The following is a 26,526-nucleotide window of genomic DNA, read 5'->3' as shown; positions in this document are numbered from 1 at the left end:
GAAGGTCCCTCAGGTCAACAGTCAGTCATAAAGAGCACTGGAGACTAGGGCTCAGAACCTTGACAACCACCTTTGAGAAACAGGTAGCCACTTGAGCTTCAGTATCAAAGGACTTAATGATTTTTTAATTTGCAGGGCTTCATTTTTTTTTTTTTATGAAGAGCTATTCTATTTGGCTGCTAGTTACTTTAATGTTAATGAAAAATCAAATTAAGAGTGGATGTGTATGTATGTGTATTTGTGTGTGTGTGTGTGTGTGTGTGTGTGTGTGAGAGAGAGAGAGAGAGAGAGAGAGAGAGAGAGAGAGAGAGAGAAAGGGAGGGGGAGAGAGAAAGAGAAAGAGAGGAGGACAGAGAGAGAAGAGGGGTGGGAAGGAGAAGACTACGTAATAGAAATTAATATCCCACCTGCCTCCTGGGTTTATATCGGATGTACAGTCCAAATGTTGGATGGCCATGAACTTTGCAGAAGCCCCCTCTGCATGGGGGAGCAAGAAGCAAATACCAATTGCTCCTAGGTTGTGTGCTGTTGAGAGTGACGTCCAGCTGTGCCCTGGAGAAATCTGCTCCTCAGGCCCCAAAATCTCAGTGCAGAGGTGCAACAAGGTGGCCAGAGATTTTGTGGGCATGAGCAGCTGCTCCCAGATGCCCAATAGGAAGCCCTAAAGGGAAACTTTAATAACCCAGACCTGGGGATATTTGTTCTGTTCCCCCTTTAAAACTGTCTAGCCCACAGAGGTAGCCAGGCACCCTCCCTCCTGATCTCCTTACTGTGGTCTTGGGCCGGGGGCTGCCCATGCTCCTCTGGACCTCGTCAGCCACGTTGACCCGTAGGTAGGTATTGGGCGTGTTGAGCCAACGGGTCTTCTCCTTCTGCTGTTTTTGGGCATGCTGCCGCAAGGCAGGCATTGGGACTCCGTCTTCCTCAAACACGAAGGCTGTGACGGTGGCTGGAATCTCCACCTCACTTTTGTGTTTGGTTTTCTCTTGAACAAAGGGATAGCGGTATGTGTAGCCTGTTCTGTAACCCTGAACAAGACAGAGATAGAATCACTTACTGTGGGGAAAATGGCCTCCACGCACATATCCCACACACACTTGTCCCTTCTCTCTAAGGGATTCTGTTTAAACCAAAATCTCCGTAACACAACATAGGCCTTGCTGTTCCTTTTTTGTATTTCAGAATTGCTCCCTCATCCTGATCCCCCAACATCTTCCTCCCTTCACCCCAACAAGTCCTCTGATTAGAGCTGAGAAAATCCCTAGAATCCCAGACAGGGCTCCTTACTCTAACAGTGCCCCAATTTTTCATCTACCCCAGTGGTTCTCAACCCTGGCCACACTTTGGGATCACTTGGGAGCTTTAAAAATGCTGGTGCCTGGGCCCCTCAGAGCTGCTGATTTCCACGGACAGTGGTACAGTCTGGGATGCAGGATTTCTGAAAGCCTCCCAGATGATTCTAAAGTCAACCCTCATTTTCTCGACTCCAAGGCTTCTTAACTATTTCCTTCTTAGAACCCTGAAATTGGACTCAAAAACATCGCTGCTTCTAAGCAAGACCATATCCCAAGGTGGAAATGAGTGATTGGTGAGAACATTCAGTCATCTTGCTTGGCAGCTTCTGAAGCAATAATTTCTTGACTTTGCCTACCTTCTTCCTTTATTTTTTTTAATTAAAGAGGCATTAAGATAGTTTTATGATTGTAAAGAAAATATAGACCTATCTAGAAAAATCAGGCAATATGGAAAAACATAAAGAAAAATGGGGGGGGGGATGCCTTGGGGGCTCAGTCGGTTAAGCATCTGACTCTTGATTTCAACTCAGGGCATGATTTCCTGGTTCATGAGCTCGAGCCCTGCATCATGCTCTGAGCGGACAGTGTGGAACCTGCTTGGGACTCTCTCTCCCTCTTTGTCTCTGCCCCTCCCCTGCTCTCTTTCTCTCTCAAAATAAATAAACATTAAAAAAAGAAAGAAAAAAGTGGGTTTTATATAAAAATCTCATCCCCAGAGAAAACTAATAAAAATCTTTTGGCCGTCTCTGTAAACACACACACACACACACACACACACACACACACACAAATACACATATGTATGTAAGTATATACATAACTATAGAATACATACAGTAATTATATATAACATATATAAAATAGTATATAAATGGGACCATACTGCATAAACAGCTTTATAAGCTGCTTTTCTAGCTTATCAATGTGTTTTTGGAGATTTTTTTTCATGTTATTGAACCTATAAACACACAGAAACCTTTTTAAAAAAAATTTTTTTTAATGTTTATTTATTTTTGAGACAGAGAGAGACAGAGCATGAACAGGGGAGGGTCAGAGAGAGAGGGAGACACAGAATCTGAAACAGGCTCCAGGCTCTGAGCCATCAGCACAGAGCCCGACGCGGGGCTGGAACTCACGGACCATGCGATCATGACCTGAGCCGAAGTCGGACGCTCAACCGACTAAGCCACCCAGGTGCCCCAGAAACCTTTTTTTTCAAATATGAAATTTGTTGTCAAATTGGTTTCCACATAACACCCAGTGGTCATCCCAACAGGTGCCCTCCTCAATGCCTATCACCCACTTTCCCCTCCCTCTCACCCCCCATCAACCTTCAGTTTATTCTCAGTTTTTAAGAGTCTCTTATGGTTTGGCTCCCTTCCTAACTTTTTTTTTCCTTCCCCTCCCCCATGATCTTAAGTTTCTCAGGATCCACATAAGAGTGAAAACATATGGTATCTTTCTCTGCCTGACTTATTTCACTTAGCATAACACTCTCCAGTTCCATCCACATTGCTACAAAGGGCCATATTTCATTCTTTCTCATTGCCACATAGTACTCCATTGTGTATATAAACCACAATTTCTTTATCTATTTGTCAGTTGATGGATATTTAGGCTCTTTCCACAATTTGGCTATTGTTGAGAGTGCTGCTATAAATATTGGGGTACAAGTGCTCCTGTGCATCAGCACTCCCACACAGAAACCTTTAAACAGCTACAGAATATGCCAATGAATGAATATACCATAATTTATCTAACCAATAGTGGTAGATACTTTGTCATTTTCAAAATATTATAAACAGCCCTGAAATAAGTATCTTTATACATTTAACCATACTATCTATAAAAAATAGAAATTTTGGGGGCAGCTGGGTGGCTCAGTTGGTTAAGCGTACAACTTTGGCTCAGGTCATGATCTCACAGTTTGGGGGTTTGAGCCCCATGGAGCCTATTTCAGATTCTGTGTCTCTCTCTCTCTGACCCTCCACCTCTTGTACTGTGTTTCTCTTTCTCTCAAAAATAAACATTAAAAAAATTTTTTAATAGTAAATTTGTTTCCTTTTCAATATTTTATTTTTATGTCTCCCATTTTAGATTGAGGTCCAATATTATTCTAGAACAATATTAAAAGTGCTGACAGCAAGAATCATTGTTTTGTTTCAAAATTTAATGGAAATACTTTTACTTCTACTTCTAGTGTTTTACCATGATTTATTTTATCATGTTAAATGTCCTCCTGTCTTAACAGCTATATTTATAAGTCGATATATTTTTATCAAATAACTTCTGATACTAAAATGACCAAAAGGTTTTTATCCTTTGACTCATTAATATCATAAAATACATTTAAAAGATTTATAATATTAAAATTTTTTTTAAGTTTTATTTATTTTTGAGACAGAGAGAGAGCATGAACGGGGGAGGGTCAGAGAGAGAGGGAGACACAGAATCGGAAGCAAGCTCCAGGCTCTGAGCCATCAGCCCAGAGCCCGACGCGGGGCTCGAACTCACGGACCGCGAGATTGTGACCAGAGCCGAAGTCGGACGCTCAACCGACTGAGCCACCCAGGCGCCCCAGAAGATTTATAATATTAAACCATCCTTGAATACTAGGAATGAGCCTTCACTTGGTTATTAGGTATTATTATTCAATGTTATGCCAAATACCATCTGCTAGTGTTCAGAAAGCATTTTTCATCAACTCAAAGACTGGTCTGAATGTATTATGATCATTATGGTTTTGTGTCCTGTTTTCATCCTCTGAAACAGTTTAAGATAGCACAAGAATTGTCTGTTTCTTAAAGATTTGAAAGAATTCCTGTATGAAACTTTCTGGCTCTGGTGCTTTACTTAGGCATGGATTACTCAGCACACGAATGTTAATGGGAATTATATTTTCAGTGTGGATTGTATTTTTCATCATTATAACGTGGCCCTCATGGTCAGTCTCATAATAATGTGGAGATGGTTTGGAGGGACTGGAGGCAAGGGGAAAAAGATTAATTATCACAATGACCTGGACACAATAAAGAGGGTCCAAGGTAGTAGCAATGAGGAGGGGAACATGAATTAGATATAGAAACGGTCTAAGGATAGGTTTCATCCTTCACTTCTCTGAGCAATCAATGTTATAGTCTCTTCCTGCAACCAGTACCTCATGGTGCATGCTTTCCTCTTGTTCTCCAATTGTCCCCTGTTTATAGGTCATATCATCAACTAAACTGTTAGCCCCTAGAAGGAAGAACGTTTTAACATTCTTTTGTATCCTTTCAAGCCCACTTCTGGACACATACCAGTTAACTCCTTGCAGGATTGATTGGTTCAATCATTATGACAGCATGTTGTTAGAATACTGCTCACCAGAATAAGGAAATTAGTATATTATGTGTTTTCTACATTAAAATCATGAGATAAGAAAGGCAGAACTAACCACAAAGGAGTGAACTGAGCCACAATATAAGATGGCATCCACAGCCCTTAGAAGGGGTGGCAAAGGCCATCATTTAAGAAGACTCAACTACTATTAGAATGACCACAAATTCTGAGTCAGGTGCCCATCAATGAGGCCTTCACAACTTAACCCTGATGCTGGCAGTTCTCACGCCCACCTATTGTCCCACTGACTGGTTACAGGGGGCTGAGGCTCAAGAGACTGGCCTGAAAGGACAATGGCACAAGACTCACCAGGTTGTCCAGCATCCTCATGAGGGCCTCAAACTCGTGCTCCCCCAGCCGGCTCTTCTGCATGGGTCCAAAGGTGCTCCCTGCCCACTGCACAGAGCCCACTTCGTGGGGTCGGTGCTTCTCCTGCTCCAGGAGGATGAGGTTCTCCACTCCCCCAGCGCTGGACAGGGCGGACACCTGCGGCAAAGAGCAGAGAGACCTCAGTTTATGTGTGTGTGTGTGTGTGTGTGTGTGTGTGTGTGTGTGTGTACACATGTCTAGAAATGTGAGCTGCATGTGACTTTTTCCTCCCAGAGGAAACTTACTGGGCATGCACCCATTTCCAGGAACAGAGGTATTAGCAATTTCTTTCTTAGTGTTAGTTCTTAGAGACTACAGAGGAGGAGGAAATCACGCAAATGTTAAACCTTAAGAATAAAGCAATATGGAGGACTCAAAAGTTACCTGGGATACAGACCAACCTCAAATTGTGATTATTTTGCAGGTGGGGTCATACAGTAAGATCAGAAAGGGCTCCAAAGGGGCTTCAATTCTTGTCTGTAATATTTTATTTCTTAAAGAGGAAAAAATCTTAAGTAAAAAGGCTTTTACTTTTTAAATCTGAGTGGTGAATAGTGGGTGTATATTCTATTATTCTTCTGCACCTTTCTCTTTCTCTCTTCAAAATCTCTCCCTCTGTTGTCTTTTTGTTTTGTTGTTTTGTTTTTGTTTTTTTTTAGAAAAAAAGTCACTCGAAAGAAAATAGGCTAGCTTCTCAGGCAATAAAAAACATCAGAGTAGCCTGATGGCCTGAATTAACAGGTCTAAAGGAAGAATTCATCTTCAACAGTGGTATTAGTTGGTCAAGGAAACCCAGAAAAAGGAAATACATGATGTGCTGGTAGTACGCAGCCGGGCGCTGTGCAGGAGTCAGGCAGCTTCACCAATGGACTTGGAGTATATGTCCCATCATGTCTCCATGGAAAGGGGCTATAACAAGTGGTGCAGGCAATGGACTCTGGGCATTAGGGCAAGAGGTGTGTGTATACAGCAGGCAATTTTAATGATCCTAAAAAACATTTCCTAATCTAACTAATCTCCTTATTTCCTAATTCTATATTCATCTAATGGTACATTCTATTTGTTCCATGAATCTGCCGCTCGGACATAATTGGTTATGATTTAGCTTCCAGGGTGAGTCCACCAACAGGGAGAGATGGTGGTTCCTGAGTATTACAGGTAGTGAGCCAGGTGTTTTGTGCTGCAAATCTGATTGATATTTGATATCTCTTGTAAGCCTACTTATTCTAGGAGAATGCTCCAATTATATAAACATTCAGTGTTCCAGTTTTTACTGAAAATAAAAGTGTACAATTTAGCTTGCTGGAAAACATAAGTCTATGAAACCATGAGGCTCTGGGACACACCCAGAGTGTGTTAAATTCACCAATGTAACAAATGGCTCCTACGAGATGTCCTAGAGGTCAGCCAGGCCACCCCTGCAAGGTGACCCCTGTCACCCTGTGAAGTGGAAGGAGCAAGAACACTCATTTTCCATTCCCTCTTCATCCAAGACATGTGTCCAGTGGAAGCCTCCATTTTTATCTTACAAAGATGACTCCATTTCCTGGCAAAAACAGAGACTTCAGTAGGCATTTACTCCCCTCTCCCACCAAAACTAAACGTCCCTGTCCAATATCCCTGGAAGATGCTCAGATCTGTGCCTATTGAGGTAGCCTACTATACTGTTGTCCAAATGTGAGAAGGGTTACAGTGAGTTCATACAGATTGCATTGAGTTCAAACCTCCCTTTTTGTTATGTGCATTCACTAGTTCCAGTTCTGCCCTCTGTTGCTGTATTGTCTAATGCTGAAGTCCTTCACACCTACACTGGGGCCGCACCATGGGAATGCACTCTCAATGGCCATGAATCCCAACTGGTAGATCAATTACTTAGTTCATCGTGGGTCCCTATCTAGCCAAGGCAGGGCTTTAGTCCTGGGACCGTGAAACCCTGACTTGGAGTGCAGACTGTCAGTTGATGTTTCCCTGGCTGACTTGGAGTGAAACCCTGACTATCAGCTGATCTTTCCCACTGACCCTCATTGCCCCAAGAGGCAATGCAATGTAGTGTCTAAGGACATGGACTTGGGACATAGGCTGCCTGGGTTTGAATCCTGGCTCTGCTACTCACTCACTGTGTGACTTGGAGCAGTTATTTACCCTTTCTGTGCCTCAGTTTTCTCATCTGTAAATGAAAATAGTAGGATCTACCTCATGAGTATTATGTAAGGCAATATTCATGAAGTACCTAGAATAGCACCTGGTACATAGAGAGTGCCACATAAATGTTTATGATAAATAAATTCTGAGGTTTTACTATGAGAGAAACAATATGCCCTGGGGACTAGTCATTATGGAGGAGGAAAGAATTGCCCACATCCTTACAAGAGCTGACTCCTTCCACCTCCCTTCCCCGCCCCCCCCCATTAGTTTCCATGGTGATGGGTAGCAGATGGGGAAGAATTGCCTGAGCTTCTTCCCATCTGCCTGTAAGCAGAGCAGGGAGCTGCCTCTCTCAGCTGGGGATGACCCAGATTCCTAGAACCCCAAACTGATGGAGAGCAATGAGAACACTCTCCCCAAGGTGAATGGAGTAGGCTTTTAGCCTTGAACCACTAAAATGACCACAGTCACATTTGCTTGTTTGCCAAGGTCACTGGGGGAGAAAAGTAGGCCCACAATGGAAATAGAACCTCAGTGCTGGCTGTTCAACTAGAAATGGCCTGGCCAGGGGCTGCAATCCCAACAGCATCTGTCAGCCCCTGGGATCATTCATGCCTTAAACCATCCACATTTCTGGTCTAATCTTGCCTGTTTTGCTTCTATACCTTCCAGCTTCCTCTCTCTCTCTAGAAGCTTCCCTGTTCTACAAGCTGGGGAAAAAAGCCACTGGAGCTTTTCTGGGGGTTATTTGGCTCCATTGCCTGATGCACTTTAACAAGGTCACATCGAGTCAGTCCTGACTGAAAAGAAAGGGACAGCAGGCAGGGCCAAGAGAAGCAGCTGGGGCTGTTGGGGCCAGTGGCTGACAGCTCTGCGCTTTCATCCCCTCAGCTGCTAGACAGCCATCCTGCCTTTGGTTAAACTGCACAGAGGCCATTTCTTAGTGTGGAGCAGTCTTCACTATGTGGGGGGGGGGGGGGGGCGGAATACATGGGCATCTCTCTCCATTCATTTTAGGTCCATGCTGTCTTTGCAAAGTGATAAGAGCTATTTTCTCATGGAAGCCTCTTCTTCAGCAGGAAGGTGGGGAACTTGTAAGAGCTCAGATATGGGGGGAAACAAAGTGGGCATATCAGAGGCTCTGCCAGGTTCTAATGTGAGTCATGGGACAGAGCTCAGGGCCAGCATCTCTGGTTGGGGTAGGGAGGCCACTGCATCTGAAAGGTACTGCCTTGATCCTGGTTCTACCTTCACCTTCTTCAGTTCTGACCACTGCTGTTTGGGGGGTGGGGAGACTTCTTCTAACACCTATTCATCATTGTCTTAATAACTGTCCTCTCAACTTAGGCCTTTAAAAACCATTGAGAAAGGTGCCACTTGTAGTCTCCACCTGGGATGCTTCTGGGATTGTCCCATTCTTCCGCCCACCCCTCAACTCCCAAGACAAAGGCAGGCCTTCTGTCTGTGGCACTGCTCTGCCTAGACGGGCCAGAAGAGAGCAGACAGGAGACCAAAGGACCTTGCAAGGAGCTGACTCATCCTGGAGCAGTTAGCCTCCCCTTGTGTCAACCGAGTCCTAAAAATACCATCAGCAACACCTCTCCTTGTCTGAAAGGCTCCATCCTCACAAGGACTCCACAGGCCCCATGTCTCCAGCTGAGGAAACATAGGCTATGGAAAGCAAGTCCCTGACCCAAAGGCACACATCCCAGAGCTGGGAAGGTTGAAGTCCATTCAGCTTGCCACACTGAAAGGAGCATGTGTTTGGGTTATCCAACATTATTTTGTTAACTGGCAGAACTATAGGGTTTGTGCTTTCCTATTGCTTCTCCACCAATTCCTCTAGGGGGCCCATGATCACTGACACTCCCCACCCACCCTCTATCCCATCGCTTACTAGTTAGGGGAACTTTGTGATGGGCTCCCTGGACATTACTTTGGGGATTCCCTGGTGTTCAGGCTTGCCATGTCAAACTTCACCCTGGCCTGCTCTCCACTTCTCTTTCTGGGCTGGACCATGTTAATAGTATTTGCAAACGACACCCTCCAGGCAAAAAAAAAAAAAAAAAAAAAAAAAAAGACCTACCTAAGTGGTGTCTATTTGGCATAGCTAGATGTTACAGTTATACCCCAGGTAGGACCTGAGCATGGTAAGAACTTTTATATGCCCTATTATGGTTTCCCGTCCAATTGATGGGCCTACAAAGTTCCCTGCCCTGAGCACTGACCCTCAAGAGGTAGGCAATGGTTGTTAGATAACAGTGATAAATATTTTAAAGCTGCAAAACTGATTCTAATTGTGAAACTTTAGAAGGATAAGGTGGTTCCAAGGCAGAGAAACAGGGCAAGGCTTTCAGATGGCTGGCTCACAGGACTCCTTAAATCACAGCCAGGGGGGCCTGCGTCAGAGGCACTCTGGGGCCCACTCCCCAGAGGAACTTGCTCACCTGTATCTCACATGCAGCCTGCAGGTGGAAGACCTTATAAAACGCCTCCTCCACGGTGTCACCTAGAGCAACCACTCCATGGTTTCTTAGCACCAGGATCTGCAGAGGAGCAAATGGCCAATTAAACTTCAAGTCTTTTAAACTTTAGTTAAGAAGGAGAGATTTTTCATTTATTCCAGATCAGTTTCCATATCCAATCCCAAAGCACCCTCCCCACCAACTCCTTGTTCATTCTCCCCCTACAAACATTCCTAGCTACCCCACATGTAATATTAACCCGAGAAATCATCCCTAAGAAATGGAAGATGCTTTGTAAAACTGAGACTAGGTAGCTTGCTGGATTTCTTTGGGCAATACCTGGATTTTTAGCCTTTGGAGGGCTTAGAAATCTAAAAAACTGGTGTCTGTTAAATTGAACGAAATTACTTGATGTCCAATATTAGGGACTAACCTCAAAAGCAACCTCTGGATCCTGTGACTTGGTTGACTTGGAAATCAAAACCCAAGGGGGTGGCTCCCTCAAGAGGTGATTCTGAAGAAACAGGTGAGTCATGTCACCTCTCTGGACCTCAAGTCTCCTCTCCATGAATTCGGTGATGTCCTGCCAGCTCTAAGACCCTATAGCTCTGTGAAAGAAGCTGTAGTGACCTTCTACTCTAACTCTCTGGTTTTACAGAAGAGGAAACAGAGGCCTAAAGAAATTGAAAGTCTCCCAGCTAGTCAGGGGCAGAATCCGAACTAGAACCCAGGTGTTTCCACTGTTGGTGCAATGTTTGTGAGTCAGCCAGGAGCAGGGAGATAAAAGGGGTGGTGGTGGGGGAGAGAAACAGAAATTAATTTACACTAAGAGCCTGACTCCCCAAAGTTCAGATGCAGAAACTGTTCCTTGGTTAGTTTTATCTTCAAGAACTCTCTGAAAACAGATGATGCCCACTGAGTAACAGGAACACAGATCGGTGTGTTGGATTTGTCCTTGCAGACCTCGGCTGAGGCCTAGTGGCCTCATCATCACATTCTCTCTTGCTGAATGAAAACAGCTGGAGTTTTTTTCCTCTCAAGGGAAACAGGAAGGGATGATGACTCTGGCCTCCAAAAGACTTTGTAGATAGCAAATGCCCCATGTCTCAAACTCTGACAGCATTTCATAGATGTGAACATTTCCTCCTTCTCTGGGCATTGCTAATGAGGCATTAGAGAATGTCAGGAGAGAGTGGCAGGGATTTCTCCTCTGTGTCAGAGATGGGAAGACAGGGGCTCTCAGACTGGAAATGACTCAGGCAGTGAGTGCCTTTTGAGGACAGGAACAAGCATCCATCAGCCCAGGCTCCGTTCCAAAACTTCCTGTACTAAGCTGGCCACCCCTAATTATTTGCTGTTAAAATATAGGTCTTTAGATTTAAAAAAAACAATAATGAGATTCTGTTTATATCAAGTTAGCAAAAAAAAAAAAAAATGATAACAAGTTTAGGAAGACTAGGAAGTAGCGTTCTCACATACCAGATGCTGGGGAGGAGAGGGCAATTTGCCTATATGAAGTAAGAGTTCTAAAATGTGCATCCCAGGCATTTATCCTAAGGATGCAGTCTCAGGCATACACAGAGATTTAAATGAAAGAATTTTCATTGCATGTTGTTCACATCAAAGAAAAATTCAGGGGAAAAAACCCTCCAAATGTCCAACTACAGAAGACTGTTAAGGTAAAATGGTGACACAGCCATTCATATAATGAGGTATATTTTAATAATTTAAAATAGTGATTTAGAAAATAATAAAACACAATGGTATTTACTGGATATTGCTAAGGGAGAAAGGAGAATATATTTTATGATCCTAGTTTTATAAATATATGCGACTATATTTCGAGTGAGCACCAAAACCTCAGGGTAGTGGCATACAGAGAATCTTTTTTCACTTTTTTGTATATGTGCAACTTTGAAACATTGTCCACTGAACACGTGTCACTCATGATGTAGGCTTTTGACAATCCCACCCCAGAGCGTCTTCTCGGAACAGCTGAGCAAACCTTGCAGGTGGGTCCAAGGCACTTCTGCAGGCTGATTCGATCCGCTTCCTGCTCCATCCCACCATTGAAGTCATAGTAGGCCATGTCCCCCACCAGCAGGGCATTGTGGGAGACAGGCAGGAGGCCGCACTTCATGGCCGACACCTTCAGTGAGACAGTGGAATGGTTAGCACCTGCAGCTCCCCTAGCTCCTCTGTCATATCTGCGCTTTCCTCAGAGTGGCACAGCCAGACTCTCCTCTGGGGACTACTGGTAGAGGGAGTAAGCCCCCAACAAAGGCACCACCCTCTGCCTCTGCTGCACCTGATTGGGTCTGGCTTTCTGCTTTCTCTGATGTCTTTCCAGATTTCCCAAATCTTACCATTTTGATAGCAGCCATGTCAATATACCATTTTCTAAAACTGCTACAGAGAATGCCCTTGAGAGAGCTGGTGCTGCTGCCCACTCCCAGCTCTTCTCTTGTCCTAGGACTCGGGGAAGAGGCTGGGGTGAGGCAGGGTCCAGGGTCCTCTGGGATGGGCTGGTGGAAGTCCTCAACCTTGAGGTCAGGGCAGAAACAGGGAGGCTCACTGAGAAGCCCCATCTTTCTCGTGACAGGGCAATAAGAGCACCAGGGAACAGGGTTAAAATCCATGCCCCACACCCTGGCTTTTATTAAAACCAAGGGCATGGAGAGATTTAGGAGAGCTTCTTGCCTTTGTTTCACTCATTCTGCCCCATGAGTAAGCCTGCAGAAATGGACACTCAGCACACATATATCATTCAGTCTTGGCCCAAATTCTGGAAAATCTGAATCCTCATAACTAGTGTACTTGGTAGAAAAAACCCAAGGCCAGTGACAAGTCTGCTCTGCCCCTGTAGGTATGAGGCCTCGTAGTCAGAAAGATGGGTTGAAGGCTGGGGAAACATCCAGAACTGGTTGGTGGTTGCCTTTCCAAGTGACACTGCAGTGTCTTAGGTACACATGGGGAAATTACCAGAGCCCTTGAACGGACAATCTGATACTTGAGGGTATCGCTTCTACTCTTTCCTGGTTTTCCTTGCTTCAATCCCAGCTCTCAGCCTACCTTGGGCAATGAGGAGTGGACAAGTCCAGGTTCCCACTGTATTATCTTTTATCAAGATCTCTCCTTACTAGAGAGGGGGCTGGGGGCAGGCGTCAGCCCTTAGTCCAGTAGGACTGACCTGAACAGAAACTCAAGAGATGCCATTACCTGGGTCAGTAGTGCTTGTGTGTGTGTGTGCAGCAGGGTGGGGGATGCAGTAGAGCAGACATTACACATCTTTACCTTATCTCCCCAAACCAAGACTTTGGTGCTTAGAAAAATGGAGAGGATTAGTGTCCCCACGTTGGGTGCTCCCTCTCCTCAACTTGGCCTGAGTTCCAGGAAATCTTTCCAGAACTGTTTTTAAAAAACAAGACTGCCACCAGCTTGGGGGGCTTAGGTCTTTCCTCAGGGAGAACCTCAGAGAAGCAGGTAGCAGGGGTCTGCCGCCAGCCTCAGGGTCTGAAATGCCGGCCTAAGGAGTGGACACTCACGGCTGCGGTGGCTGGCGTGTGCAGGTGGATGATGCAACGCACGTCGGGTCTGGCTGCGTAGATGGCCGAATGCAGACAGAAGCCCGTGGTATCCACTGGGAAGCAGCTGCTGCCCTTCTCCACCACCTCTCCAAGGATATTCACCTTGATCTGGGCCAACGAAGAAGAGAGACTGATGGCCACAGGGCCGGCAGAGGCCCTCACAAGTCTCCCTGCCCGTGGGCCAGCACACGCCTACCCACTGTATTCAGACATTCCAGCACACCAGGAGCTAGGGCTGGGCTTGGAGTTGGGAGAAAAAGAGACCTGGTTTCTGCCCTCAGTGAGTATACAGGCCAACAGGCAACATGGGTGATTATAATTCAGCAGGAAAAATACTACAGCAGAGTTTCTCAAACTTTACTGGGTATAATAATCACCTGGAGATCCCATCAAAATGCAGATTCTGATTCAGTAGCCAAGAATGGGGCCCAAGAGTCTACATTCCTAATAAGTTCCCAAGTGACACCCAGGCTGTTGGTCTACAGACCACAACTTGGGTAGAGGAGCTAGAAGACAGTCCATCACAGAATTCTCTAGAAACAGATGGAAGGAGTGTTTGATCCCAGTAAAAGAAGGAGATCAGAGAAGTCTTCCCAAAAGAAGTAATATCTGAGATGTTTTCTTGTTTTTTTACTCTTTACTTTGAATTTTTAAACATACACAAAGGTAAAGAGAGTAGAATAATAAACATCCATTTACTAATCACCCAAAAGCTAGGTCTTAAAGGACAGGTAGAAACTACTCACTGGTCTTATAATATAATCTGCTTCTGATGCCAAGGAGGTAGTAGGTGTCATGGCTAAAAATCACACATTCATGTGATGTGCGCGCACACACACACACACACACACCCCTAATGGTGGCTCTGGCTGGCTCTGCACAGTCAGGCTGTGGTGTTCCCTGCTTAGCATAAACAGTTTCACGGAACATCACCACTAGAGAAGGTCACTTTGTGACACAGCAAGACAAAAGACTATTCCTTACTCATGCTCAAGCATAGACAAAAACAACCCTGTGCAAGTACAATCATGTCCATACCTCCTCCTGACTAAGGGGAAACCCTGGAGCTTCTTTATCAATGGCAGCTTCTGCCTCACTCCAATCCCCCACTCCTGCCTCACAGAACTGCCCCTATGCCTGACATTGCACTATCCAAGGCAGCACCCTCTTCTTAGCACCAGCCAGTTGTCCTAAAGTCACTTCTGCACACAGCTGGCAGGGTATGATTGCTACACGGAAACCTGGCCACATCACTCACCTGCTTACAGTGCTTCAGAGGCTCTACACGACCAGCAGAATAAAGCGAAAGCACCATAACAAGGCTTTTGGTGCCATTTATCATCTGGTCCCTGTCACCATTCCAGCCTCACTAATATGTGAGCCAGACGCAGCCACTCACTGTCCTCCCAAGTGCACCATGATCTGGCATGCGTCTGGCTTTGTACGAACTGTCTTCCTGCTGAGGACACAATTGCCTCTGCCCAGCCCCTCCCTGCTGTCCCGGTCTATGTCTGCCTATCCTGTGGTTTCCTGGGGACTCAGTTCATTCACCACTGGGTCAACCCAACTCCTTTGCCCTTCCTGCTGGGGCTCCCTAAGCTTCCTGCTATAGGAGAGCATTCTTCACTCTGAGTTTACTTGCCTGCTCCCCCACTAGGCCACGAATGACTTAAAGGCAGAGCCTGTGCCTCCTTGTGTCTTTGGTTCCAGTCTGACTCAACCATGACCTTGTTAGGTGGCCCTGTTCAAGTCACTTACCTCCCTGGGCACCAGCATCCTCTCTTCCCTGTAAAGTGGCCTTGGCAGTCCTCATGGTCCTGCCCTGCCCAAATACACTGTGACTTTGTCAGCTGGCTCTTTTAACTGCAAGCCTGGACTCAACATGTGAGAGTGTGTCAAGGCTGGCAGAGGCCTGGAGGTGGCACCCTCTGGCCTCGGCTGTGCAGCACAGATGATGTAGCCCCCCGCAACCACTGGCCCTCTTCTGCTTGTAAGACAGTCCTTTCTACTGTTTTCCTTCTCCCACCCAGGAATCTTTCCTGATCAAGACCAACTTCTGGAACTTTCTTCCTACTACACCTAAAAGGAGCAAGAGAACCAAAAGGGGTCCCAGAAGCTATCTCGAATGGCACCAGCACTAGGCAGGTCTTGCAGAGTGCTTGAGAGAAAGTACTGGCTGTTGTTCTAATATATCCCCGAATCTAGTAAGGCCTCCCCACTCCCAGCCTTTGGGGTCCAATCCCAGGCATAGGAAGACCCCGTGCCCATCTCCTCCATTTCCTCCTCCTCCTCCTCCTCCCTCCGACTGCGCTTGTTGCCTGCACCTTGCATTTGGTCTCATGGTTGGGTTGTGCTATGGGTATTCTGCTTCAGGGCCATGTGTCTTCTCTGGCCCACCAGACTGCAAGCTCCACAAGGAACAGGACAACAGCAGCTAATCTGGAGATGGCCTGTCACTCTAGGCTGCTGTTGTTTCAACCAGGAATAGGCAGTGAGATGCCAGACTGTACTCACCAGGCTGGATGCGGTGACTTCACTACAAGAAACTCCCTTAGGGCTAATTAGGAAGTGATCCTGTTCCTTGCTGACTCTCAGCTGGAAGGAAGACACATGTTGTCAGTGGCAAGGAGAGAGAGGGATCATTTCCAAGGACTCTCTGCTTGAATCCCCTCTTCCCCTGAATCCACTGCGTCTAAAACTTCCTCCCAGGAACCCTTATCTCCCTCCAGCACATGAGAGATGAAGATGATCCAGCCTTTATTTGGAACTGGGGCAATGGACCTACAATAGGAATCTCCCAATGATCAGGGGTAGCCCTAGAAATAGGCTCCAGGAGTTCCTAGCTCCTTATCTAGAGAAGTGGCCACGAGTGACCACAATGGTTAGAAACCTTGAAAGGGCTCAGTGCATGACCATGTGAACAGCAGGAGTTCTCCCGATTTTGTCAGGGCCACACACAGTGCCCACCCCACTCCACGATGCTCTCCTCACCGTAACATAGGTGTCGCTCAGCTGGGCCCAGCCATAAAGGTCTAAGAGACGGTACACGCTGCTGATCTTGCACCGCATGAGCCGCTCTCCCTTGGCCAGGTTCAAGGTGTCAGCTGTGTGGAGGTCATTGATGGGTGTCATCATGGAGAAGTCTGCAGGGAAACAGGGCGGGGACAGGGCAGCTCTCAGGGTCAGGGCTCCTGTCTGGCCCCCTTCCTTCCTTGCCCTAGTCCTCTCCAAATTCTCACTGGCACCACAACTGCACAAAACTTCCACAGGCAGGGAATTAAATATTCTTTGACTCTTACCCAGGGGGAGACTGTCCATAGAATGGATTGTTGTACCCAAGTAAGTCTTCTGCTTATTCAGATAAAAATGGCATTGCTTTTGGTCAAAACTCATGGCCATATTCAAACCACAGAATGGAGGGTTCTCAGAATGCCCAGCCTACAATAAATCCTGAAGATGGACACTGAATAAAAGCAGAAGTAAGTTTCTGAGCAGAAATAGGGATATATTTTATCAACTAGTTTTCATGAAGAAGTTCCTAATCATTAGACCTGCTGTTATCATATTGTTTAAACTATACCATGTAATATAACTTCTCCTCTGCTTTAGAAACAGGGAAAATTAGAAAGCCAAGTCAGGCAGGAAGTCAATTCCTCAACCTTTTCTGACAAGTCATAAACTTCCAGAAGTCAGTATGGCTGGCTGAAAGGCTTCAAGCCTTAGGCAGGCCACATCTTTTCCCCTCTGGATGTGCAGTCCCTTGATTACTTATGGTTCTTTCTGGGAATTTGGAGGGATGTGGAAAAGATTTGGAAATTGGCCTAGAAGATTTGATGGTCCTATCCTCAGGGCACCCAAAGGGTCTAGGAGGTGATGTCCAGTCTATCCCATTAAAAATGATGACTGCTGCCTGCACACCTCCAGAAGGCATAAGAGGGTGTCTGAGAGACCAGCACTTCTGATTAGTATCCAGAAACCAATAAAAGAATCAATAGGAGAGGGTTCTGGCTTAAAACGATGTCTGGCTGGGAGCCTCCTGATGCTGCCTCTCCCAGCATCTCACTAAAAACTTTAATGGATTCAAATGCCCTTTAGAAGCTTCCACCATCTCAATAACCTCACTACTACACAATGTGATATATGTCCTATATCAGGTTTGCCATTAGTTGAAATGATGAGGTTGTTTGCAGAAGTGAGGGTGGATCAGGTGCTGTTGGGCCTATGTAAAGCAAACAGAACCAACCTCAAAACACCCCATGTCAGGAATATGCCCCCAGAAAGCCTGTGACCACCAGAGGGATACCTCCAGGGCATGTGTCCAGTAATCATGGTTGACAGAGAAAGAAGTGGTCCAAAGGCTCAGCTGAACTGGCAAAAAGAACAACAAAATTCTAAAGTCAACAATTTCTAATTGGAATTGACCAGTCTGGGATCCTTTCTTCCTCTCTGTGCATTCCCTAGACAAGCAATTACCTCTTTGCTTCATCCCTAGCAGCAAGAAGGGAGGGATATCAAAAGCAACCCCGCCCCCATATAAAGCCAGGCAAGAGGGGCTATCCACGATTTCTTGGAATCCTTCTTTTACAAATAACTGTGGAGTCCCAGGGATGGCCAGGAGGCCAGAATAGGTCTAAAAACATGCCATCACATCTTCCATGTCCTGTATCAGTGTCCCCCTCCCCCACTCCATGGAGCTTTGCTGTAAGGATTATCCCACCCACGGTGGGAGAAGAGACCAGAAGCTTCCACAAGCAACTCAGAACCTCTGCTCTCAGGGTTTTAAGAGAAAGAATGCTTGTTCTGACCAGCCTCACAAAAGTTAGGATACTGAGTGCCAGGTTTATGACTTAGATCTAACCAAGCCATTTACTCAAGGTACCTAAGAAAACACAGAAAAAGATGAAAACTCACTAACCCCTCTGGGAAAGCTAAGACTGAAGGACGCACTATTGCAAAAAAAAAAAAAAAAAAAAAAAAGAAACCAAAATAAAAACACAGAACCACCACAAAATTCTAAGGCAAATGGAGCTGGACAAAGAACAACCTATCTGTGCGTGAATTCATGACTCTTGGAACCTCCCCTGTCCACAATCCCTGACTCAGATACCCTGGACATAGACTAATCAGATTTTCAGGCATCCAACTGTCTTTCTGACAGATGCTGGCCAGTGAGGCAGTGAGAATTCTGGTCAGCTCTATTTCTCTCCCAAAAGAAAGAGTATAAGGTCAGAGACATGAAAACGATGAGAAAAAATAGGATAGCTATGGAAGACAAAGACCAGAGAGTCAGCATACAGATAATTAGCATCAATATAACAGAAACAATTTCTGAACTGAAAAAGAGACCTGTGTAAATAAGTTATAAGGATTTACTACATGCCAGAGGGAAAAGTCCATGAAGGGAAAAAGCCTATCGTTATATGCTTCCTGACACATTTCTGGAATACAAGGATAAGGAGAAAAAATGCACAAACACCTACAAAAAAATTTGGGTTACCTACAAAGTAACAAAAAAATAGCCTGTTTCAAATTTCTCTGCTATAGCAATAGATGCCAGAAGACAATGCTACAGGAGGTTTACTAACAAACAACACTAAAATAAAGTGACATAAAGCAGGTAAAAAGAAAAGAGTCACCAGAACTATGCCCAGAAAATGTAAACAAAAATAAACAGAGATCATAATACTATTATCAAAAGAGAAATCAGGGAAAGCACATCCTTTTGGAATATTCATCCTTGGCACCAAGAAGGGAGGTATAACAAAAGCATAAGGACCCCAGACAAAGCCAGGCAGCAGAGGTCACTGTTGGGAGGACCATTGTATACATTATCCTACATGAAATAAACCTATAATTCATAATGAGGCTACAGCTATAAAGAGCACTCTTGCTTTGGATACCGTTTCAGCAAGGTACAAAGCAAAAGCCATCAGAAATACAAAGAGAAATGAACAGTAATCAAATATACAGAGGAAAACAACACAAATCTCACTTTTTATAAAATTGAAAATAATAAATGAAGATACAGATTAAACACTATGCCCTAGAGACAGAATCTACATATCATTTAAAAATGAAATTAGGGCACAAAGAAAATCTCAGTAAATCCCCAACATAGACATTAAATAGGCCACATTACCCAAACACAATGCAATAAAATTAGACATTATCAACAAACCTTTAAAACAATACAAACTAAACCACTTGGAAATGAGAAAGCACACTCCCAGACAGTTCTTAGAATAAAAATAAATCAAAGCAGCAACTGCAAACTATCTAGAAATTAATAAAGGAAATACTGTGTCAAAATTAATGAGGTAAGACCAAACTTCCATTCAGAAAAAAAAATTCATAGCCTAAAATGTCTTTATTATTGAATTAGAATGAAAATAAAGTATTCATTTTATCCTATTCCAGAAAAAAATATAAATATCAAAATAAACCAAAGAAAACTTTTGGAAAATAATTAATGAATAGAAAAACAAAATCAATGAATTGGGAAGCTTGAAAATTAGTAGAACAAACACATAGATCCAAGAATTGGCTTATGCAAGATATATGAATAAACCAACATCTGGATTGGCTGTAAAAAGACAGGGGGAATACACAACACCAGAAATGAGAATGGGATGTCATCTCATCCACAACTGAAAGTTTAAATGGTAGAAAGATGGTACATTACTCTAATAATTTTGAGACTCCCTATGAAATGAATCATTTATTTAAAATATATGGCCAAAATTTACTCAGGACGTAGCAAAATGAATTTTTTAAAGACCCTAGATTAAACTGAGAAAAAAAAATGTTATCAAAAATGTCGCCTATCTGGATGGCTTTACTAGTGAATAATAAATCTCCAAGGAAGAGAGACTTCCTATCTTATTTAAATTCCATCAGGACAGGGGCATCTGTGTGATTCAGTTGGTTGAGCATCCAACTCTTGATTTCAGCTTCTGGTCATGATCCCAGAGTCCTGGGATCAAGCCCCATGTTCAGCTCCACACTGAGTGTGGAGCCTGCTTAAGATTGTCTCCCCCTCAGCCCCTCTCCTCCTCTCTAAAATAAAAACAAATAAATAAATAAATGCCATCAGGACAAAGAAAAGTGCAGGGATCACCTGATTTATCTTATGAAACTATAGCCTTAATACCAGTACTAAATGAGGACTGCACAAAAAGGGAATTTCTGACCAATCTCATGTATGAATATGCAAAATCCTGAATAAGTCTAGCAAATCAAATCTAGAAGAATATTTTCAGAAGAATGCATCAAGACCAGGAATGATTGATTTCAGGAATGAAAAAATACTTCAATATTCAGAAATCTATTAATATAATTCATCACATCACTAGTTCAAAGAAAGGAAAGTCAATAAATGCCCAAAATGCATTTTATAAACTCAACATCCATTTCTGAGAAGAACCCATATTGAACTAGAATAAGAAGAGATTTCCTCAACATGATCACAAACTCAACTCTTCGGGTAAAGGGTTTCTATTAAAGTCAGAAACAAGAATGATTATTCTCTAATCTATTATTAAACATCGTTCTGAGAGTTCTAATGAATACAGTGAGAAAACTGGAAAAAGAAAACAAAGGGTAAATGTTGAAATGAAGGATTAAAAATGAACATCATTTGCAGGTCATGGGATTTTTTTTTAAATATACAAAACCCAAGAGAATTAATTGAGAAACTATTAGAATTTAAGAGTTCAGCAAGAAGCTACTTTTCTGGTACTGGTAAGCTTCTGGTAAGAAGCTACTGGTGACAGCTATCACCAGAAAAAAAATTGAGTGGAGAAAAAAATCATTTAAAATAACAAAGTTACATAAAATTTCCAAGATAAACTTAATAAGAAATTAGTAGGGACTATATGAAAAGAACTACTAACCTTCTCTGATGGACATTAAAAAAGGTTAAAAAAAAGCAAATAAACAGAAGACATACATCATCTCTGAACAGACTTAAAATTCATTCATGCAAATATTTTTAAAACACCTACTCTGTGACAGCTACTTTTCTAAGTCCAGGACACTACTTTAGGGTACAGCAGTGAACAAAGGATACAAATATCTTTTCTCCTGTGGAACTTATATTCTAACATAAAATTGTAAATTTATAAATTCTTCACCAAATGAATCCATTCAATACAATCCCAACCAAAATCCCAAAAGGGAATTTTTGAGGTAGATTGGCGGAGGGTGGAGGGGGGTTGGGGGTGGTGCGGAACATGACAAATTCTAAAGTTATTTTTAAGAATAAACTGGCACAAATAGTTGAGGATTTGACAAATAAATAATTACGGGTATTTGTCCCATGAGATGATAAAACATGGGAAAGGTGTTTCTGAGTGTGTAACCAAAAGCAGAACACCCAAAGGAAAGTACCAACAGATTCAGAATGTGATACAATTCTGAATTGTACTACAATTTACTACAAAAAGAAAATCATCCCAGTATGTATATGAAAATATATCCAACCTCATTAGTAATTAAATAAATGCACATTAAAACAAAAAGTGCTATTTATTGCCTATCAAATCAAAAAGATGAAACGAATGGCATAATACTACTATGCACAGATCAAGGTGCAGGAAATGGGCATGACTGCATTTTTTGTGGGAATGTAAATTGGTTCTTTCTTTCTCCAGGGAAATTTGGCATTATGCATTAACATCTTCAAAACATGCAAATTCTTTAATCCAGCAATTCTACTTCCAGCAATCTGTCTTTAGAAAATAGTCATAGAATAAATCGAAGAATTTATTGCATTGTTGTTCACAACAGCAAAAAATTGTAAACAACCTAAAAGTCCAAAATGAACTATGGCATACTCAGCCATGCCACAGAATATGCATACCTCCACCAAACACTGTATTACAGAACCATGTTTTATTATGTGAAAAATTAGTCAAGATATGTTAAGCTATCAAATTTGCATATATAATGTGATTCCATTTTTGTTTTCTTAATTTATCTATGTTAAGAGAAAAAGGCTGGAAGGATATACACCAAAATATTGATAATAGTCATTTCTTGGTTGTAAGAACACAGTACAGTGATTTTTATTTCTCTTTCTTGAATTATTTTCCTAATTTTCAGTCATATTCCTGTATTTATGCTGTTGAGGGGAAGTATTTTTTAAAATTTTTTTAATGTTTATTGATTTTTGAAGGAAAGAGAGACAAAGTGTGAGTGGGGGAGGGCCACAGAGAGAGGGAGACACAGAATCCGAAGCAGGCTCCAGGCTCTGAGCTGTCAGCACAGAGCCCGATGCGGGACTCGAACTCATGAACTGCAAGATCATGACCTGAGCTGAAGTCGGACAATTAACTAACTGAGCCATTCAGGTGCCCCAAGTATTTTTTAATGTTTGTTTCTTAAAGGTTGTGGGCAGAGCTTCAGAGACTAGGAAAATGGTTTCATGCCCAGCTCTGGATGTGTGTGGCTCTTGTCTAGGGAGTCAGGTTGGTCTGTCCAGTGTGAGACTGAGACACTGGCTTCAATGGCCTCCTCTCATCCCCACGACCCCATCTGCAAGGGAGTGGCTCCAGGAGACTGAGGAAAGAGCAGCCTGAGTCAGGGCCTGCTGCTAGAACACAAGGATTTTTCTTCGGTTCTGCACCTGTAACTAGAGTAACAGGGAGCAGAATCCTCAATCCCCACTCCTGGTTGCTCAAGTAGAGGCCATATAAGGGACTTTGAGCCGCAAAACTCTTCCCTTCATGCTAATCCACTTATGAGGGGGACTGGAAGAGTCACATAGAGGCTGCCCTGCCTCTCACAGCAGTGACACCATGTCATCCCGTCCCCTCCCCCAGCAGAATGAGAAAAAGGTTTTCCTGTAAGTCATCCTCCCCATTCTATTTCTGGGCATCAGGAAGAATTCTTCTGTGGGTCTTTAAATCCAGCAGCCTCAGAAGCAGAGCCAGGTACCTCTTTGGCTGGTCCCCCAGGTCTGCAAACCCAGTTGCACCACTCACTCCGTAGCCTGGCAACCAACCCTCTCTTCCCCGCCCCACTTCCTCCACCTCTGCTCCTGGCAGCTCCCCAGCTCCCCACATACTCATGGAAGATGTTGGGAAGACTGCGTGGGAGGTGCTGGCCATGAAGTCCGCGATCTGCCGCAGGGCCCAGATGTTGGAGGAATTGTTCCCCTTCTTCATCTGCTCCTGGATGAGGCCTTCCAGCTCCTCCCTGAAAGACTGAAGCAGGCCCCAAGGCGCTGGTCCCCCCAGTGTGTCTCATGCAGGAGACTGAGGGCCCCTCTTCCAAGTGCCCACCCCTATCCCCGGCTCAACTAGGCCAGGGCCACACATGGGATCCTCGGGCCCCAGAAAACACTGGGGGTTCCACAGGTACCTCAGGAGACCCCCCCCCCCAAACTGCTGTTTGGGAAGCAAAAAGGAGATGTCCCCTGCTGTGTTCCCTTTGCCCTATGAACCGTAATCCAGATTCCAGGTCCTTCCTGGGTCTAAGTGACAGTCAAGACACACTCCCCATCACCCACCTGGACTTCCCCTACCCACCACCATCAGACTAAGGCAGCTTCACTTTAATAATTGAGACATTTTAAAAAGCAGAACTGAATGAAAAAGTGTGCTATTGTCCCTGTCCAGTAGGCATGCCTATGGCTCTTCTAGGCCTCAGTTTCCTCATATATGGAAGGATTTGCTGTCCTCCCTGTAGCTTCCATTTCTGATGTCCTATAACTCTAAGCCTGGCTTTTCAGACCATAACTAAGACATGCCTGTCCACCAGGTGGCAGCAGGGAACACGCAGGAGGAACTAGGCATTGGTGAATCTATAAAAGGACAGAAGAAACATGACCTCCTCATGTCCTCATTTCTTGCCTGGGAATAGAGTCCTATCCATTGAGGCCCCAAAACTTGGGTTGGTACTAACTCTGCCACTCCTACCACACCTGCCATCTCTCCTAGTCACAAGTTGGAGTTTTTCCATCATCTCAATGCTTTTAGTACCTGCCATATTCCTCCAGGCTCCTCACGTAGACACCTGTCACCCAAACCTCAGGACCATTACCTCAACGCTCCTCTGTGAGGTCTGAGCATTCACTGTGTGCTCTCAACCAGGGTCCCACACAGCCCACTACATGTCCTGGCCCTCCAAACCCCGTGGGGACTGAGGCAAACCCCCATCCCAGCAGGCACCTGGAGATGCCAGCTCCATCCTGAGCTTCCCAAGCCTTAGGATCATGCGCTGTTTCCTGAGGACCTCACAGCTCTTGTGCCCTCACCCTCCCATTCCACAATGCTCTGCTGCCCCCACCCCCCACACCACCCAACCTGCATCAGCCTCCCACTCAGTGGTCCATTAGGTCCATGCTTTCTTCTTCTCAATGCACCACTTGTGGAAGGATGAGTTCTGTGTCCATGCCATGCAGGTACCAACTGACCTCAAGTCTGGGGCCATGGTAGGGTGATCGTGACTTGCCCTCTCTTGCCTGGCCCATATCTCTCTGTACCCTCCACTCTCTCTACCTCCTGAGGCTTCCAGACCCTCTTCATCTCTGCCCCATACGTGTCAACCTTCTTGCCCTGACAGTGAGTTCTTTGTGCTGTTCAAAAATGGGAGGCCCGAGCCTTCCACATGGCGCCCCCTGCTGGCCTCTGGTTTATACAAATACGCCTGTTAGTTCAGTGTTAGAGCTTTGGTGGAAGACTGGAAACTGAGGCAGGGCTCCTGTCTTTCATACCCACCTCCTCCCAGTACCAAGCCAAGCCATCTGCACATAAACCAGGTTTTGCCATCCACCAGTGACTAGGGAGAGAATTAAATCCAGGGCCAGGCCCGTCAACGGGCTTAAAATTGCTAAGACGCTGAGCAAGTAGGAGTTCTATAGCTTTCAGGTTCATCCAAATGAATACGAGTTCCCCTCTCCCCTCCCTCCTTCTCCTTCTCCTCTCCCACCCGCCTGGGGCGGACCTCGCTCACCGGGCTCTGCAGGATCATGGTGACGCGCTTCTTCTGCTCCATCAGGTTGAAGTCCTGTCGCAGGTCCGCTGCGCGACCGCGAAGGCGCAAGTATTCGGGGTCGTCCTCAGAAAAGCGGTCGAAGTACTGCTGCCCCTGCGGGGGCGGGGGGGAGGCAGCCTCTGGGACGGTCTCTTCACTCATTCTCCTGGTGGGTTTACGATCCACTCCTGGAAACCTACAAAGAGAAGAGAAGAGGGTGCTCCCAGTCGTAGTACAGTTTTCTAAAACAGAGGGGCTGGATTCGGTTGTATTCACACGCTGGAGGTGGCTATTTCCAGTAGGGTGTAAGCCAAGCAGCGGTTTGGACTGCAGTGCGCCGGCAGCTGCCTATCTATAGGGGGCGCTAACACATCATCGGACCAAGCGAAAATATGGCAGAGGCTCAGGCGTCTACCACCCTTCCCTCACTAACCTGCCCCGCTTAAACAGCAACACCCCGGTGGAAGTGGACAGTTTGGAATCCAGTGTGAGTATGACCTGCACATCTTTTGGAGCATTTCTATGATGCATATCTATATAGTGTAAACCTATATATTGGGAGTTAGTACTTACTAAAGTACTATATCTAGACCTGATCCCACGAATGAGGGAGGACTAGGGCAGCCTTAGGAGAGTTGGACTGGGACCCCTTTTTAAGCATGCTTTTTTTCCTAAGGTCTGAGGGCAAATATAGGAATGTCTTCTCTTACTATATTGGAGCCCTTCTGAAGAAGCAGGCTCTGCAGTTCCAGCCTCTACCTCCCAGCTGTGGGACTTTGGCCACAGCAGTCTCCCTTTGTGTGTCAGCACCACTAGGCCTTCAAATCAAGGTTATGCCCCTTCAACACTCAGGCCAGCCTTACAGAGCTCTAGCCTTCTCCCTGTTGTGTGATCCCCTTCTCAGCAAGAGGGCCTTAACCGAGCAAGAATTAGCTTCTGAACACGAGTAGAGAGATGCCAACAAAAGAGCATTACAGGGGATCAGGACACTGGCTTTCATCCTTAACCTGCCCCTCTCTCACTTTACCTCCATGGGCTCACATGTGCATTCCATGAGGAGGTGGAATGCTCTCTTGTTCCCTCAGAGCACTCCTGCCTCCTCATCCTGATCTCTTCTTTCCCTTTGGCCCATTCTGTTAGCCCAAACCTTGACCTTCATGACAGCCAGCAGCTCATTACACAAGAAGCCTTGCTGACAGCTAGTAAAGCATATTCTTGTTGTCGGTGAGCTGTATGTGACTTCTTCCATCTTCTGTCAGGCCTCTACCCTCCACCTTATAGTTTCTGAGTGGGGCAGACAGGATGAAGCAT

At 44.9% G+C, this 26,526-nt stretch overlaps 1 protein-coding gene across 5 annotated transcripts in view; it reads right to left on the bottom strand.

Annotated features, from left to right (window-relative positions):
* The window catches only part of ADD2 (adducin 2), a 123,968-nt gene that overhangs the window by 17,060 nt on the left and 80,382 nt on the right, over nucleotides 1-26,526 (bottom strand). For 4 of the 5 annotated variants that reach the window (XM_040458598.1, XM_040458599.1, XM_040458596.1 and 1 more), the window contains exons 3-11: nucleotides 25,186-25,411; nucleotides 23,306-23,444; nucleotides 16,231-16,382; nucleotides 15,754-15,834; nucleotides 13,198-13,347; nucleotides 11,658-11,801; nucleotides 9,635-9,733; nucleotides 4,983-5,159; nucleotides 771-1,028 (exon numbers count right to left, since the gene is read on the bottom strand). In XM_040458598.1, the coding sequence (XP_040314532.1) occupies nucleotides 771-1,028; nucleotides 4,983-5,159; nucleotides 9,635-9,733; nucleotides 11,658-11,801; nucleotides 13,198-13,347; nucleotides 15,754-15,834; nucleotides 16,231-16,382; nucleotides 23,306-23,444; nucleotides 25,186-25,377 (1,392 nt within the window). In that variant the 5' untranslated portion in view covers nucleotides 25,378-25,411. The remainder of the gene's footprint in view (nucleotides 1-770; nucleotides 1,029-4,982; nucleotides 5,160-9,634; nucleotides 9,734-11,657; nucleotides 11,802-13,197; nucleotides 13,348-15,753; nucleotides 15,835-16,230; nucleotides 16,383-23,305; nucleotides 23,445-25,185; nucleotides 25,412-26,526) is intronic. The other variant, XM_040458600.1, reaches the window with a different exon arrangement.

The sequence above is a fragment of the Herpailurus yagouaroundi genome, unplaced genomic scaffold, assembly GCF_014898765.1.
Source record: "Herpailurus yagouaroundi ecotype Mexico unplaced genomic scaffold, PumYag 221, whole genome shotgun sequence".
Lineage (NCBI taxonomy): Eukaryota > Metazoa > Chordata > Mammalia > Carnivora > Felidae > Herpailurus > Herpailurus yagouaroundi.
This window is presented reverse-complemented; position numbering and strand designations above follow the sequence as displayed.